Raw genomic sequence first — 18,082 nt, forward strand, 5'->3', positions numbered from 1 at the left:
CTCACTGCTGGGAATGCTTGAAGCGCGCTGGCTTGTCAAAACTGCTGTCAGTGGCCCTGAGCGGGCAGCTGGCTGGGCCGAGGGGAGAGAGGCATGTGGTGAACTCTCAGCCTTCTCAAGCAGTAGCTGAAGAGTCAAAATGTAGCGCTCTATGAAAGGGGAACCTGTGAGCAGGAAGGAGCACAATGGTGAAGGCTCTGAGGGAATGGCCCCTGGTGATGGCAATGGGCAGGACAACTGAGAATAAAAAACCGCTCTCAGAAATAGCCTGATTTAGCACCTTGCAGAAGTGGCAGCTGTTCCGGAGAGTCCTTTCCATCCCTGGAGCAGCTTTGCTCCCTGCATGTGGTCTTAAATTGCAGCATGGGCAGTTTAGGTTGGACATTAGGCAAAACTTCCTAACTGGAAGTTAAGCACTGGAATAAGTTGTCTAGGGAGGTTGTGGAATCTCCATCACTGGAGATTTTTAAGAGCTGGTTAGACAAACACCTGTCAGGGATGGTCTAGATAATACTTAGTCCTGCCAGGAGTGCAGGGGATGGGACTAGATGACCTCTTGAGGTCCCTTCCAGTCCTATGATTCTGTGTCTCACACACTGACCACAGGGGGCCCTGCCGCCCACCACTGAAACTCAGCCACCCATGGGGCAGAACACCCAGTGCTGTGCCAATGGGCAGAATGGGCGACGGGGAGGGTCGCAAAGGAAGACGCTCTCAGTAGGCAGTTCTGACATGACATTATACGTCATAAGATGAGCCACTATTAAGAAATGTAACCTTAAGGGATCTAGTACTGTAGGGAACCATTTCTGGGGGGTGGATCTCATCAACTGGAAAGTGCCTCCAGGCGACGCTGGCAGCCCTTGGCTAGCGGAGGCATTGCTGATGGGTAATTTCCATGTCTCACCATCATGAACCAGACACCACGTGTTTGGTTTCATTCAATTTTCATATAAAGTCATGATGGCTGGCAGGGCTTGGTCATGTGGCCAGGGAGCTTTGCCCTGCCACTAGATACTTTCCAGGAACTCATTTCCTGGATCTAGGAGGAAACTGCAAGACAAAGACATTGAAAATAGCCTCAGCCATCTGTGAGGTTTGTCCCGTTGTGTATGGAACAGGAGCTTTGTGCAGAGAAAAGGGGACACACGCAGCTAACTCTTGATTTGGACCAGGACTGGGCTCATGGTCAGGAATCAAGTAGGATAATGCCAAGCTGTCCCAGGCAGTCCTGGGTGCTGAAGAATGGCCTCATAGGTGAGACCCAGCAGCGCTCCGACAGTGGGCCAGCCTCCCAGCACCTCTGGGTGTGTCTGCCTGGCAGACTCACAGTAGCGCCGCCCGAGCGAACGCGCCAACCATAGCGGTGTAAACATGGCTGCTGGGGCAGCAGCTAGGTCTGAACTCAGGGGTGAGCCTGAGCTGACTGTCTACACCGCTGGTTTACAGGCACTAGCTCAAGCGGCGCTAGCATGAGTCGGGCTACCAGCTGCAGTGCAGACATTCCTTGGAGTGCTACCTCTAAAAACAACGGGCTTCCAGACCAGACCAGCGACCTTAGAGAGAATTCCACAGCGTGCTGCAAGGAGGAGGAGAGAAGAGGCACCCTACTCGAATGATCCTTGCAAAGTGGTGAATTATCCTGGCTAAAGACTGCTCGTTGACTGACGATTCCTATTGCCCTCTGACACGACCACACCAAGAGACATGCCGAATCCCATGGGGCAGTAAGAGTTTTCCCAGAGCTTGGCTTATTTGCTGAAGACTCCTTTGCATTTCAGATGAGATCTAAGGTGAGTTCAACGTCACCACGGTAAAGGGAGAGGTGGACGGCAGAGCCTCCTGTGTTGCTGTGACTGGTGTGTTCGTTAATGCATAATTAGTAGCTCAGACAAGACACAAACCAAGGGAGAGGGAGGAAAGTTTAAATGGATGCAAAGTCCTGGAAAAAGAGAAGGTTCTGGCCGTACGTCATGTCTCACTGACGGGCCCTCTGCACTGGGAGCTCACATCCTGGTGATGAGCTTCTCCGATATTTGTGCAATGCCAACCTCATCAATACAGCACTGACTGAACTCAAGTCCAAGCAGGCACTGGGCTCAGAGTAAAACTTGGGATGGATTCTCTGGAGCTGGCTCTTCTTTGGGCTTTCCAAAGTCCTGACCTGCAATTTGGAAGGGATGACACCAGACAGGTTCCATGCAAAAGTACACATGCTGTATCCACATCAATATGTTCTCAAGGCAACATGGCTCATCAGTCTAGGAACTTCCTTTCTTCAGGAGCAGAAGGGAATGTAAGGTTTGATTTGAGGAAATGGCATGAGAACAGGGAAAACTATTCTATGCAAAGAGAACAAAATGCAGAGATTCCAGAAATCAAGGATGTCAGTGAAGCCACTACACTGGGCATTACCTGCTAGCCATGACTTAGCATCACAAGCATGAGCATGACTACGCACACGAGAAGAACAGGATGCTACCCAGATATGTTACCGAAAAAACAACAAAGCAACCAAAATGGTGGGTCTGAGATGAGTCCCCCCAAAATAGTGATGCCTAATGACAGGCTCACTAGCCTCAAGGCTCTGCAAACACTCTCCGTACCGACTTAGAATTGCAGGGAATGTTGATGTTCCTTATCCTTACAGAGCTGAAGCTAGGTATTTCGTAGTGTGCCACTAGCGATAAGCCCTGTGCCCTAGGAGCTCTGGAGCCCCGTTCCTTCACATGTTACTTTGTGAATGGTGTTGACGGAAAGGCTGCTCCCCATCTGACCCCGTCAAATCAAAGAGCTTCACTAAACGCATGGACACCGCTGCACACTGGCGTTAGTGAGTGCAAAGACATGGGAGGGTGGATCAGAACCCAAGAGAGGACCCATCATTTCACTCCAGCATCTCCTCAGCGACTGCACCAGTTACAGCTGCTCTCTGAGGACTACCCCCAGAGCTGACTGCCTGGAGGAATGACTTGCCCAGCAGCACATGTGACTAGGGGCCGTGTGGAGGAGACAGCAGGGCTACCGCCATTCAAGGAGACAACACTAACTATATGCTCCTGAACATTCTGGATTTATTAACTCATTCCACCTCGTGATTTGCTGACACTTAGAGTTAATCACGTTACTAGGCAGTGCCTGAGAGATGGAACAATACGATACGTTTAGCAGATAGTAATAAGCATGGCCTTACCTCAGGTGGGAATAAGAACTGCAGAGGAAAATCTTGGAAACGGCTAAATATCTATTGATAAGAGAGAAAACATCTTGCTTGCCCAGTGGTCTTTGGCTTTGCTTGTGGCCCAGTGAAATTTGCCACTTTAATTTCTGCAGTTAGAGAAAGAGGCTGCTAGAAATCTCAACCTACCGGTCACATAAGGTCCCAGCGGCATCTGACTGTAGTTGACAATCCCACCTGGTCCAGGACCTCGGAAGTTTGGCCCAAAGTTGTTGTTGTAGAGCTGGGAAGACGCGAAGGAGCCCTGGAGAAACAGGAGAAAATAACGGCTATGCTGCTCTCCAGACAACCAGCCCTGCTCGATACGCACTGGAGTGACCGGGACACGTCCAAGGCTACCTGCTCCACTTCTACTCAGGCAAAATGCCCCTGGTCTCCAAAGAGAGCATTGCTCAGACACCACCGTGCTGAGCATGGGAGGAGGAGATGTTTGGCCTTCATAAGGAACGCAGGACACGGCATGCAGACGTTAGAGATGGAAAAGGCCTGTTAGGTCAACGTATCCATCCTCTGCTGATTAACTCCCTAACACTGCACCATACAGAGATGCTTTGCAAGGGACTCTCCAGGCCAGTCACCAGACTGAACAACTCCACTAGCACGAGCCAGATGGCCTAAGCTGCTGGGGGCCTGTGTTTATTTTCGGCTCTCTCTGACCTGCTGGACCGTGGGGTCCCCTCCTCGGTTAGTGAGACGACTCAGGATGCTCCTTTCAGACATCTGCAGGCGAGCCGCGACTGGTGGTATCCTGGACAGCATGGAGGGCAAGCGGGTCACATCTGCCTTCATGTCACTCAGCAGCTCCTCGAGCTGGTTCAGAACTGCAACACAGACACACGGATTACTCCCAGTGTAGCTAGGAAACCTGCTCTCCCACACTGAGCGGGGGGATCCTGGGAAGGGAGCAGAAGGGACAAACTGATTCCAGTGGGGTTACGTGGGGGGTGAAAAAACGATGACACGTCCTGGACACTGGAGGAGAGGAGACACGGAAGCTGTACTGGGAGAGCTGGCGGGGCTCAGAGATCAGTTTGCAGAGAGGGACACGGATTTGAAGTTGAGTGAACGTGCGGGGGCGTTGTTCTCCACACGTGCTGAATGCCTGCACCTCCTTCACCGCACACTGCTGTGCCAAAAGGAAGTGATTTCCACACACTTTGTGCCCTCCTCATTCCATCCCTGAACCATCCCCCTCAATCCCAGCTAACGTCAGAATCCCCCAAGCTCTGGGCCCCTCTAGCCACACCGGAGCAGCCGTCACAACAGGCTGTGCACCTGCCTGAAGCCACGTGCAGCAGCAATTCGGTAAACTGTGTGCCCGTCTAATTCGACACCCTCCCCGTCCTAGCTCGAGGGAGAGCAGTTCTCTCATCAGCCACCTGCCTTCCTGCATGGCTCTCCAAGCACACGGCAGCAAACAGGTAATTGCATATCTAGGGGCTGCTGCCAGCCTCGTGTTCATGTTCTGCCCATACTTGGCTGCTTGTATTTTTCTTGTGTCCTTGTAAATGGCAGAACCTTTCCAGCATTTCCCCATCCACAGCTCAGATCCGTGTCCCCCATCGAAGTGTTGATTTGCTCCCATAGGATGTTACGGTAACGGCCCTTGGCTGGGATCTAAAGGCGAGGACAGTGAGGGGCTGGACAGCGAGCTGCTGCTCAGAGCCCCCCAGAACAGCTGTTTTCTGTCTGGCAAACAAGCTACATTCTGCCCTCTCTGCTCTCACATTCCATCACATTTGCACACCAAATTCCAGCATGGACTGTGTCAGTCTCAGGCCAGGGGCCTTATGTAGCACCAGGGAGCAGCACCTGCCCAAGTGCACTCCTCACCAGTCTCCAGTGGTCCTAGCTCCAGCAGAATTGGCTGCAGTTTACGCAAGTGACTATTTCCTCAATGACAGCTCATGAATCCGCAGAGCTGCTACGCTGTTATCACCCGGGGCAACCTGCATCGGGCTGGCAGGCTCCATGGCCCTGCCAAGGGATGAAGGGCTCTTACGCTGACCCACCCTGTTAGCAGGAGCTAAAGCCCTGCTCAGATCTGCTGGGTAAACGTAAGAACATAAGAACGGCCAGACTGGGTCAGACCAAAGGTCCATCCAGCCCAGTGTCCTGTCTGCCGACAGTGGCCAATGTCAGGTGTCCCAGAGGGAGTGACCCTAACAGGTAATGATCTAGTGATCTCTCTCCTGCCATCCAGCTCCACCCTCTGACAAACAGAGGCTAGGAACACCATTCCTTACCCATCCCGGCTAATAGCCATTAATGGATTTAACCTCCATGAATTTATCCAGTTCTCTTTTAAACCCTGTTAGGGTCTTAGCCTTCACAACCGCCTCAGGCAAGGAGTTCCATGCCTTGTTAACTCCATTAGAGTGCTGGGTGAGACCCTCCAGCTAGAGAGAACACGGGGCAGAGACAGGGAGACCCTGTAGGAAGAGCCAGACTTGGGGAGGAGACGCATGTTCTGTTCCTGGGGGGTGGTTTGGAACAGGAAGGGAACATCACCTGCTTTTACGATCACTTCTGGACTGCCTGGGCCAGTATCCCTGAACACTTTAACCCCATCCTGTAATGGTTCAGAGGAGTCCGACTGCTGGGAGGTAAAATCCTGTCCTTGGGCAGTCAGGAAAATGAAGGGAGGATTTGGGGGTGGAAGCCCTGCAGAGTTTTTTGCCATTGCCATAGAGCAAGGCTTCACTTCAACCATGTACCTCCAGAGGAGAAGCAAGTGTCCCCATGGGCACTGCTGCCAGGAGACACTGGTCCTCATAGCCCCTGGATTGCAACAGTAACTTTGTCCAATTGACTACTCTGTTAGAGCACTATAAACAGATCCCACGCCTGTAAATCGACTTGGTATAATCAGTCTGTTACAATCGGCAGAGGGAGTCTGTCAGGGCTTGGTGCCAGGCACAGCACACAAAACCTGAACAGACCTGCGCTCTGCACACAAGACTGGCTAGGTGGGGAACTGCTGGAGCCTCTGCTGGTCTCTTGGTTCCAAACTCAGTCTCCATCAGACTGACTCATGTAGGCCTGGAGCTGTTCATCTGTTAACTGGGCTTCAGTCCCGACCAGCCAGACATGGCATTGTCTCCTGAGCACCTGCACATTTGTAAGCAGGTGAAAAGCACGTTCCTGGTTACCCTGGCTGGATGGGGATCAAAATACCCTCACAACACCCTGTGCTAGGCAAGATCTGCTCCAGATCAATGCACCAGATTCAAATGGGGCACTGGGTGCTGCTCTGACACCCCCAAGCCTGGGGCTGCCAGGGACTGTTTAATAAGCCATGCGAGTAAACACTTCTGTACCCGCCAATGGGAATGGCTGCAAAGCAACACTCAGGTTCAGGATGGTGACCTCAACCACACACAGAGTGTGGCCACTGGGATCTTCTGATCAGAGCCTCCGTGCCAGGGCGCCTCTGTGTGCACATCTGTATGGACACAGGCTGAGAACACCTCACTCCTCTGCCATTCTCAGTCTCCCTAGGCTTAGGGGTGCCATGCAATCCCTGGGGTCGCCAAGGGGATACGAAACCAGGACTCCCAAGACACCCTCACCTGGCTGAGCGTCACAAGCAGGGCTCCTTAGAGACTAACAAATTTATTAGAGCATAAGCTTTTGTGAGCTACAGCTCACTTCATCGGATGCATTACATCGGATGAAGTGAGCTGTAGCTCACGAAAGCTTATGCTCTAATAAATTTGTTAGTCTCTAAGGTGCCACAAGTCCTCCTTTTCTTTTTGCGAATACAGACTAACACGGCTGCTACTCTGAAACAAGCAGGGCTCGTTTCAGGTCTAGCCCATGTCTTTTCTCCCCGGGGAGGACTGTCTCCCCTTGGCACCTTGGGAGCCATGAGAATCGACCCACCGCACACTTGCATTTCCCCCCTGCTCTTGCCCTGGAAGCAAATGGCCACGGTCCCTGTGGTCAGGGAAGGTCGGAGGGACATGGTCAGTGCCAGGACACGGGAACACTGTGAGACAGAAACACCAGCCAGTCACTTCCTCCCGGTCGGATTTATTGTCTCTTTGCCCCATGCTGGTGCCACTCCCCCTGCAAGTCAGCTGGGAACACCGCAGCCCCCACTGGCTCTGGCTCAGCCCCAGAGAGCCCATGCGGCTGGCACTCCTCTCAGCCCCGGCTAGGGAGGGAGCAGGCTATGCAACAGCGACAAACCTTTGTGCAGGACAGCATTGGCAGGCTTGTTCCCAGCCAGGGACTCTTTGGAGAGATGCTGGTGGCTTTCGGCAAGGCACTCCACTTCAGCCAGACGAGCGTTCAGTGCCATGGCCGGGTGATTGGGGTCCTGGCTCATGTTGAGGTACGCGGCCCTTCGCAACTGCTCCTCTATCACCAGGGCCTGCTCCAGCAACTAAGGCACAACCAGAGAAGAGAGAAGAGTCAGGGCCAGATCCTTGGCGGGGATAAATCGGTGCTGCGCTGGCTCAGTGGATTTACTCCAGCAAACGCTCCAGCCCTCTGACTGCCCCACTTGTCTGACATGGGGGCACCCGCAGCCACTGAGGGGGAGCAGACTTTCCCCTCCCCCTTAGGCTTTTCCATCTCACCAAAATGGAGGCTGGGGGGTCAGTCTGCGGGGCCTAGCCAATCCTCAGACACTGCTGTGGCTCAGACAGAGCGGCTGGTTAGTGCCAGTTGCTCTGACTGGCGGGTAGACACCTGGCCTAAGAATTAGGTGGAGACCCCTTGACTCACTGCGCAGGGGCCAGCCCCTGGCAAACAGCTGGCAACAGCTTTAACTCACTCCCACCTGGACTACAGAGCAGGGATCTGGCAGGCAGCCCCGTTAGACACTGAGCAGCCGAGGACAGTTGATTTATACCCATGGAAGTTCACGCAAGGCCACAGCAGTTCCCTTTGCTGAGCTTAGTAAGAGGTGAGTGAGTGGGGATGATGCTCAGCTCCCAAAACAAGCCCAGGGGAACCCACTCCATGGGACCCTGATACCTGACAAGAGGCCCGTGGCCTAGTTAAGGTGCTAGGCAACAGTCTCATTGCAGTGGTTCATTGCCACTCCATGCAGGAGAAGTAGCATGTAGGGTCAGGGGCTGTCTGCAGCCCATTCCCTATGAATCCATGTCTGGTGCCAGGGGCTCCCTGCCGGGCGCTTAACGTCCTTGCAGACCGCTCCCTGGCTCTCTCCAGTGCATGAGACTGGAGCCCACTCCCCACTCTCCGGCACAGCTCCACTAGCTCTCCTCCATTGGGGGGCACCTTCCCCTCAGGCTCACCTTGAACCGTCGGGCAAGGAACTTGTTCTTCATCTCGAGGTAGTTCCCCTTGTGTATCTCCGATTTGAATGGCTCATTCAGAATCACATAGTGCGGGTCATTCTGGATGTCCTGCCAGCGGGCATAGCCATGGCTGGGTGCAGGGAGGGGTGTTAAGGGAAAAGGCCAGATTCCCAACTGCAATCTCATTGGGTAGCCTGGGGAGTTCGCTTAGTGACACTTTCAGCCTTTCAATAGCTCTCGTCATCTTCAAAGCACAGCACTAAGTAACTGGTGCAGCACTCCTACTGTTGTCCCCTGGTGACAAAGACTCAGGGTAGTTAAATGATCTGCCTAAGGCCAAAGAGGGAGCCGGTATCAGAGACAAGACCAGCACTCAGGAGAGGAGTCTCTTCAGAGCAACGTGAAGACAAAGATCTTGCTCATGCTGATCACCTCCCCCTCACCCTGCGGTGGCCCGGCCTCTCCGGTCAGCCTCCCTGTCAACAGTGGCAAGGGCTCTCACTACAAGTTCAAGGATACGTAACAATTCCTGCCAGCAGCCAGTAGTCATGTCTCCGGTGCCAGATGTCGTAGATCTTGCCCGAGGAGACGGCAGCTCTCTCCTCGTTCTGCCACAACGTGTGCAACTCTGAGAAGGCAAAGCAGAGCCACGTTCAGCCAGCAGCATGAGAGTGTACCTGCTGCTAGAACGCAAGGCAGGACTAGCCAAGAGGACGTACTCCTGCCTGCAGCCACTGTGTGTAACCTCTGGGCCTTTGACCCATTTCAGTCACTGGCTAATGCCATCCTCTACTGAAATCAATTGATACCTTGGAACCAAATCACGGGTCTCACAAACATTGCATCTGCCACCTTCTTATTCTGAGCAGCTTTGCTCCCTTTAGGAAGGACAGATCACTGGCTATAGAAAGCTGCCAGCTAATTAGGAATGACGGATATATTTTTTCTTTTAAATGAGCAAAGAGGAAAGACCCCTCCCCCAGAAAACTCATGATGCTAGAGCTAGATGACTACAGCTAAAAGCTGTGTTCCTCAGGCATGGCTACTAGCATTCTAAGCCCCGGCATGCAGCTGGTGGGCAATAGATTGAATGACATGGCTGATGGTGCTATCCCTAAGCATTGGGAACAGGCCCTGAAGAGAAGAGGGAGGCTCTCTCTCAACCCAGAGAGTGGACTTCATTACCAAAGAAAGTCTCTAGTCCAGGGCCCACTTTGGAAAGGGACCTACACAGTGTCCCCTAGAAACCCAGGGGACTCCACACTGGCGTAAGGTTTGATGTTAATGATTCCTTCAGTGCCATGGGATGCACAGACTACGGTTACAGTGGATGCTATGACAACTGTGACATTGAAAAAAAGGAACTGACAGGAAATCCCGTGATGCAATCACTCCTCGGGACTGGAGCTCTTTTTAAGTATGCAGCTATGCAAAAGGTCAAACCATTTAGGCACAAAATTTAGGGTGTAGGTATTAAAAAAGGGCAGGGTTGCAAATACGACTCTGAATGGACGTGCTGTCCTGAACGAAGCCAGCGAATGCTTTCAGTGAAAACATGTTTCAAACGTTCCTTTGCAGCATCTGCAACCCCATGTAACAAAGGTCCCAAAGGCCAGGAAACGAAAGGAGTAGGAAGAGAACATGAAACTGGCCAGTACAGCTTCTTAGGCCAGTGAAATACAAAAAGTTAACAGCAAGCATAACTACAGGTTTCAGAGTAGCAGCCGTGTTAGTCTGTATTCGCAAAAAGAAAAGGAGTACTTGTGGCACCTTAGAGACTAACAAATTTATTAGAGCATAAGCTTTCGTGAGCTACAGCTCACTTCATCGGATGCATTTGGTGGAAAAAACAGTCTGTGATCACTCTCCTTACAGTGTGTATGATAAACCCATTGTTTCATGTTCTCTGTGTGTGTGTATATAAATTTCTCCTCTGTTTTTTCCACCAAATGCATCCGATGAAGTGAGCTGTAGCTTACGAAAGCTTATGCGCTAATAAATTTGTTAGTCTCTAAGGTGCCACAAGTACTCCTTTTCTTTTAGCAAGCATAACTGGAATCAAGCAGATCTGATTCTTGTAGTGCTTCCTGTTTCAATATTCTGTGGGGTTTTATTAGTCAGTCAGGTGTACTTTATAAAATATCAGCTGAGTATACCGTGCTGCAAATGCCGAGGTGAGAATGACTCATGTGAGAAACAAGGCTGATGATGATAGTAGCACCACAGAGCAAAGCGGTAGAGAACTCAAGACAGCTCTCTGAGCGTAGCTTTCCCCAGCAGCCAGTGACTACTAGCACAGAGCGAAGATCTGGCATTGTGTTCTGGGGCGGGAATTCCATTATTTTAAAGCACTGTCAGGCTCAAATCCTCTTTAACTGAATATGCAGAAAACTGTGCAAATCTTGCGCAGCTTTCGCAGGCACCCTTCAAAAGTGACTGGGATGCTCTGTATCAGCCCCAAACCCTGTTACCTGTAAAGCCACCATCAGCAATGTTGAACATGAATCTAAAGTTCATATTTTTATCCTCCTTCTTCCCATCCTCCTCTTCCTCTTTTTCACCATTTTGCTGAGTCTCACTCTGCTCCTTCACTTCCACCTTGGTATCCTCTGCTTATCAAAGACAGTAACGTCAGACGAGCACAACTGATCCTGCCACACTGAGCTGAATTGCTTATTTCTCATCATTGCCCCACTAACTGCAGCAGCACTCTCCTCAAATCATTCTCCAAAACATCCCCATGTGCATATCACCAGCCTGCCTCCTGGCCTCCCATCTAGCACAAGCAGCACCCGCCAGCCAAGATGCCAGTGGAGACAGGAACGGGTGAAGCTGCTCCGGGTGTGGCACTCTACACCCACCTCAGAAAGGAAATAAGGAGAAGTGTCAGGGGAGAGTCAGTTCTCTTGCCTGTCACTAGAGCTATTCTGAGCCATTGGCATTGCTCCAACTGCTAGGAAACATGGTCTAGTGGTTGCAGCTGGGCACTAAGGGTATGTCTACACTGCAATTAAAAATCTGTGGCTGGCCCAGGCCAGCCAACTCGGGCTAAGGGGCCATTTAATTGCAGTGCAATTGGGCTTGGGCTGGAGCCCAGTTTAGGACCCTGCAAGGTGGGAGAGTCCCAGAGCTTAGACTGTAGCCCGAGCCCAGGGAGTCTGAGTCAGCTGACCTGGGCCAGCCGCGGGTGTCTATCTGCAGTGTAGCAAGACCCTAAGTCCCTCCTGAGGCCCATTCTGGCTCTCGCACAGACTCTTTGCATGCTACTGGGCCCACGTCTCCACTTGTAAATCCAAGCCACGGATGGAAAGTCGGCAAGAAGCGGCAGGATACACAGCTTCCGGGTGCGCTGCCACTTCTCACAAAGGTGTGGTGTACGAGCCGCAAACACGGTCCATAAATGCACTTGCACATCATAATTAAGCCCTTTGGGGCTGGATCTCGTTATAGGCGTGTACATAGTGATCACAGCCTGTGGGCGCCACCACAACACAGACATGAAATAGCAGGAGCTGCTTTTCTGTTCCCCCTTCCCTGGCCAAACATGCTACAGACATGTGGCACATGGCCCCCCGCACACACACACACGGACGTGCATGCGCACTGCTCCGTAACATACACAATGCTCTAGTCTTCATTTGGATCAGTTCTCTGTTGCAGTTCAGGTCATGGGCATCTTACCTGGCTTGAACTCTTTGTCTTCCCCTTTACCTTGGCAGGCATTTAATTCTGACTTTTCCAATGGCTTTTCCTTTTCCTGAATTGCCTCATCTGCAGGAATTAAATAGGACCATGAAAGACGATTAACGGGCAGAATGCTGCTTAGAAATGACTACCAGTATCACTGGACTGATTTGCCTTTCCTATTTAAAGTCGCAAAGTATTTGTTTGCCTGCATATTACAGCTGGTAGACATGTCAGAAAATGCAGTTTCCTCAAAATTGAAACATTTGGTGGTTTGATGGGGAAACCCCAATTTGCATCGTAAATGGATGCAAAAATTATGTTAATAAAATTGTCAGAGCTTATTCTAGTGTTAGGCACATCACTAGAGCCCTCCCAGCACTACCCATGCATGAAGATACATGCTCTTAGGTCTTGTGCTGATCCCTCACTCAGGGGTGAATTTCACCCTAAGCCACATTGAAGTCCCACCTAGCAGGGCATAGGCCTGTGGAAGAGGGGTGCGTGTCACCTGCAGAGAGATTAGCCGCTCTGTTTTACAAGTTACATTACACACAAAAAGGTTCCTTAAAAGCTATGGGGGAAAATAGCATGTGATCATGTAATTACAGACTGTATCGTAATGCATATACACAAGGGGGCCCAATCAAGGTTGCACGGGCATTTCCTAACTTGCGGGTAATTGATTTTATAATCTTTACATTCTTTTAATATAGTATTTTTATGGACTTTCCTAGGTACAAACGAATTCCATTATGTAAAACTGTAACAACCCTATCATGCAACACTGGGAGGATTTGAACTCTGCACGTTCGGGCACTGAGGTAGAGTAGCTTGAACTACAGGATGAGCTATGAAGCCTCGTTGGGGGAATACTGCATTCATGCGCACAGGGCCTTGAACAAGGAAGAAAACAGTCTCTCAAGCAGTGCGGTGACAGCTAGAGCTGCCCCAGACTTCATGGATGCTCCGCATGCAGTGGGTGCCTCACCTCTCACCGGCAGCTGCTCGGGTGATAGCTCAGCCTTTCCGCTCTCTTCCTGTTTCTCGTCTCTCGGTTTCTCCTCGTTTCTGGAGCTCTCTTGGTTTTCTTCATTCTCGGCTTTCTCTGCTCTTGCTGGACCCTTGACATCAAGTGGGGACACCACATTAGCTACTCCAGCTCAAAGAGGTCAGGGTATGTGCTGCAAAACTGCCCAGAAAGCCCCGACTATAGCGTGGTCCAGCAGCCCTGCCCTGGCTCTGATTTACAGCTGACACCTCTCTGCCTAGGTTCCCCTCTCAGGAGTACTGGGGTAATACTACCGGGGGCTGTGTGGCTCCGTTACTAAAGTGCTTTAAACGTGATCAATGAGGAAAGGCAGGAGCATAACCCTTCCTTTGCAAAGCACCGTGTCACCAGAACATGCTACATAGCATAAGGGCTGAGCAGTACAATTCCCATCACAGCTTTTCAGAACTGCAGGCTGATCTCTTCACTGTGCAGACAGACTTCCCCACAGGGTTCAGTTTGTATGTACATAAAGGGACATAGATTAGGAAATAATTAGCTACTTGAATAGTAACATGAAGCTGTAACAATGCCCTTGGAGAGAGGACACTGTGGGAAACCAAGCTGTGCCATGGTGAGATTTGTACAATTTAGCCATTAGATTGGCTGCAATTTCCTACCTTGGCACATGGACTGATACAGATGGGGCCACTTGCTGGCCTAAAACTGGGGTAAAGGACCAGGGCCAGCGGAGCTCCCTGGCCAGGATCAGGATTGGGGCCAGCAGGGTTCCCCAGGTTGGGGTTACAGTTAAGACCTGTAGCTCTCCCCAGTTTAGGGTCAGAGTTGAGACTGGTAAAGGTTCCAGGCCAGGGTTAAGGTCAGGGCCAGCAATACTCCCGTAGGGACCCAAGGAGAGGGTCGGAGCTGGGGCCAGGCAGGGGCTGCTGTGTTCATTCACACAAAGGGCTCAGTTATTTACTCAGCCAACTGAGAGGGTGGCACAGAGCATGCTCTGGAAGCCTTTAAATAATGTTGTAATGGGACGGTGGGGTGGGCTGCACAAGGTGCCTGGAGCTGGTGGTTGTGAGAGCTGCAAGGAAATGCTCAGCACGAGCTTCAGGGCAAAGAGCCAGCTGACCTGAGCAGTGCTGCAGTGCCCCAGGAGCTGGGGAGAACTGTGCAGAGAGTGCTGAGAGACTCTGGGCAGTGCAACGGGACAGAAGAAGCACTGGTCACTCTGGAGGCCATAAGATCAGTACTCAGGACATCAAGGACGAGATGGCCACAGAAACCCTTCTGCGTGAACAGCGGTAGCCCAGAGTGGAGAAGCCTGCAGAATGACCCATGCTCTGGAGCACACAAAGGTTCCTGCTACAGCAGAATATGCTGCCCCTGCAGGGAGGCAGCACAGACAAGGGCTCAGAGGATGGCAGAAGCGAGAACCTCATCCCAGGGGCCAGGTAGGGAAGGGTCCTCATAAACTCCCTCTGTCTGACCTACAAGCAGGTTCGGCCGGCTGGGCGGGGAGCCCTGGGAAAGGCTTTATAAATACAACAGAGGAAGAGGTTGGGACACAGGACCAAGGGAAGCAGAGAGAGAATTGCTGGTTCAGCCCAGCTTTGCTGTATCCTGGGGACACTGTGTGTGCCACTAATGGGGTGTGCGAGCTCCAAGAAAAGAAGGGGGAAAGGAGCTCCCTGCTACCTGGCTCTCAGCTGGCTTCTTGGGCTTTGGCTCCAATTGTTCCTTTTCCTCTTGGAACCCCAACTGTATTTCTGTTTTGTCTGAAACAACAACAAAAAAGGACACCATGTGAACTGCACTCAGTTGGGCCATTAGCATGGTGCTATCGAGTAAGATTAACCTTTGGGAGTCGAGCCTCATTGGAAAGTTGTTGTTCTATAGAACCTTCCAACTCGATTCCGAGGATTATGAGTGGGAAGCTTATTTTTAAGTCAAATGTTGCTGGTTATAGGCAATTCCATCCTTAACTTGGAAATAGATGCAGTTACTATGGAGCCTTTGTGTCTAACTATTAACTTCCCATTGTTATTGAGAGGGGAAAGAACAGCTTGTAACTATGTTAGAGCTCAGCAAAAGTCCCAGTATATCCCAACTGGCCCTGTGGGCCCTGGCTTCCCGGGTAGACACTCACTACAGCGCCGGGAGGGCTTCTCCCAGCAGCGCAGGTAATCCACCTCCCCGAGAGGCAGGAGCTAGGTTGATGGAAGAATTCTTCTCTTGACCTAGCACTGTCTGCACCAGGCGTTAGGTCAGCATAGCTACTTCTCTCAAGGGTGTGTATTTTTCACCCCCCAAGAGATGTAGCTCTGCCGATGTAAGTTCCTAGTGTAGACCAGGCCAGAGCCTAACCCAAGAGGAGTTAACTGGAGTGTAGAGAACTCAAGCTCACTCGGCAGTGAAGATAGCCTTTGTGGGGCATCATCAGAGAAAAGCCAGATAGATGCTGTGATCTCAGTCACCATGGCCAAGATTCTCAAAAGCAACTTGTGATTTTGGGTGCCCAGCTTCAAACACCCTGCAGGGGCTTGGTTTGCAGAGGGTGGCAGCCTGCTTTCTGGGGTTCCCAGGTTCTTTTAAGGCCTCTCAGGGTGAGCATCGGAACAAATCCAACTACTTTTAGAAACCTGGGTGCATCTTGCTTTCTCAGCAGTTTCTGGACCCAGGATTATGCTTTCCATAAAGCAGCTTGTCATCACATTTACCTGGCTGTGCCACTGGCCCAGTCTGCATATGTGCTGGGCTGGCTGGAACAGGGGTGTTTGGATCAGAAGAGACAACTTCGCTGGATTTTTTCCCCTCCGGGATCAGATCAGGGGTGCTGTACTTCCCATTGACATGTTCAAACTCCTGAACCTGATGCACAGATACAATAATGAACAACACATACGGTTAGTTTGTAAAACACAGTCAGACAGCAGAGCTGCCAATCAGAGAAGTGTCCCCAGCATTTCATAACCTCACAGACTGTGTCCAGGTGAGAACAAGCTCACAGTGGGCTTTGTTGCGTTTGCCATCCAGCAGCCAGATACTTGAGCAGAGCTGACTGGTCAGCACAGTTGCCTATCCAATGTCCAAACCAGCACGACCATTCTACATTTTGCTGCATTCCAGGCTCGGGAATGAGAAGCAACAGCTCTACCAGGTGAGCTAGCAGGGGGCCCTGCACATGCAGAAGCGGAGCTGAGAAGCCACCCAAGCTCCCCCAAACTTTGCCTCTCACCTGCTGTTCCCTGCATTTATTCTGCAGGAGACACCTCTGGAAAGAGAAGGTATCCAGTTACTAGCACGGACGTGGCTGTGCAAACGAGTGACCATGCTAATGCCTAATGATAGCCTGTGTGCATGCCTGGGGTGAGACAGATGTCGCCAGAAGCCTGAACAAACGCAGACTGATCAGAGTCCATGCCTCCACTTGAAAGCTTCTTGCTTCATCTTTACTTTTTCCCTTGACATATCTGACCTTGCTGTTCTCTTCCCCTTTCATGTCACAAGTTCTCTCCCACACACCCCATGCACTTCACGTTGCTCTAGGTTGTTTTTCCTACACTGCATTTTCCCACCCTTCCTGGACAGTTGAGCAGCCCATGTCGCTAAAGACACCGCATAAACTGAGGTCTCTCACTTTGACATGTTCCCATTTCCCAGTTTGATGTCAGGACCAATTCCATTCTCAGCGTGATCTCTTCTCGGAATGAACTGTGGCTGCTCACCAGAGGGTATTTGAAGGTTGGGGGCAAGTAGTACAGATAAAATCAGAACCTTTACCCAAATCCAAACCAATTTTTTTTAACCAGGGGCTGTGGAAAGTTCTCCATCACTTGGCATCTCCGAAGACCCAATTCAGCTAGATACTTAAGCACATGTCTAATTTTAAACACAAGTAGTTCCACTGGCTTCAGCAGAACCACTCACATGCTTTAAGTTTGGCAGGTGATTAAATATCTAGCTGAATCAGGGCCTAACATCAAGATCAGGTGTCTTGCTCAACGATATGCTCTGGATCAGCCATAGGTGTTGGGCTGGATGCAGGAATCAGTGAGGGATGTTTTCTGGCCTGTGATATACAGGAGGTCAGACTGGGCGGTCAGAGGTCAAGAACCCATAGGGCTTGGCAGGCAGCTTGCGCTGTTATTTTAATAAGAGGGGGTGTTTCCATAGACTCCAGTGTACTCTACATTCAATTATTAGAGGCATATTCAGTGGATCACTGGCAAGAAGCCATTCAGCAGAGTCAGCGACATTCAAAGGAGGCCAGAACATACCTGCAATGCCACAGTCCAAATTTTACTCACCCACCTTCTTCCTTACTAGTGACATAACTCCTATCCTCGTCAACACGTGCTGGCGCGACAGCCCTTCTCGGGGAACGCCATCCGCAAAGGTTTCAGCACCATCTGCTCCAGGCTCACATAAATGTCTCATAAACAAAGAGACATAAGCCCTGGAAATGAAAGGAAGAGTTCAGTCTGACTGAGGTGCCCTGGACTCTTCTCCACTTGCAGAGTGCCTGCAGCTCACACTCCCGACCGGAATCTCAGTGAGGGAGAGAAGCAGTGTGTATTTATAGGGAACCATTTGTTTTCTTCTCCTTTCATTTTCACACTGTGGGTCAATGTCTCTCCGGGTGTGAAGTGTAATTATTTACTTGTAGCACAGTAGCAAGAGACAGGTTTCAGAGTAGCAGCCGTGTTAGTCTGTATTCGCAAAAACAAAAGGAGTACTTGTGGCACCTTAGAGACTAACAAATTTATTTGAGCATAAGCTTTCATGAGCTTCATCGAATGCATCCGATGAAGTGAGCTGTAGCTCATGAAAGCTTATGCTCAAATAAATTTGTTAGTCTCTAAGGTGCCACAAGTCCTCCTTTTC

At 51.0% G+C, this 18,082-nt stretch overlaps 1 protein-coding gene across 5 annotated transcripts in view; it reads right to left on the reverse strand.

Moving 5' to 3' along the window:
• CHD5 (chromodomain helicase DNA binding protein 5) overlaps positions 1-18,082 on the reverse strand; it is an 86,835-nt gene that overhangs the window by 2,631 nt on the left and 66,122 nt on the right. For 3 of the 5 annotated variants that reach the window (XM_043500045.1, XM_043500043.1, XM_043500044.1), the window contains exons 30-40: positions 17,510-17,654; positions 15,916-16,066; positions 14,894-14,973; positions 13,187-13,319; positions 12,193-12,282; positions 10,983-11,123; positions 9,031-9,139; positions 8,509-8,641; positions 7,433-7,628; positions 3,896-4,059; positions 3,368-3,482 (exon numbers count right to left, since the gene is read on the reverse strand). In XM_043500045.1, coding sequence (XP_043355980.1) covers positions 3,368-3,482; positions 3,896-4,059; positions 7,433-7,628; positions 8,509-8,641; positions 9,031-9,139; positions 10,983-11,123; positions 12,193-12,282; positions 13,187-13,319; positions 14,894-14,973; positions 15,916-16,066; positions 17,510-17,654 — 1,457 coding nt within the window. Of the gene's footprint in view, positions 1-3,193; positions 3,245-3,367; positions 3,483-3,895; positions 4,060-7,432; positions 7,629-8,508; positions 8,642-9,030; positions 9,140-10,982; positions 11,124-12,192; positions 12,283-13,186; positions 13,320-14,893; positions 14,974-15,915; positions 16,067-17,509; positions 17,655-18,082 lie in introns of all 5 variants that reach the window. The other 2 variants (XM_043500046.1, XM_038377055.2) reach the window with 2 other exon arrangements.

The sequence above is a fragment of the Dermochelys coriacea genome, chromosome 18 (genome assembly GCF_009764565.3).
Source record: "Dermochelys coriacea isolate rDerCor1 chromosome 18, rDerCor1.pri.v4, whole genome shotgun sequence".
In the NCBI taxonomy this organism is placed as follows: domain Eukaryota; kingdom Metazoa; phylum Chordata; order Testudines; family Dermochelyidae; genus Dermochelys; species Dermochelys coriacea.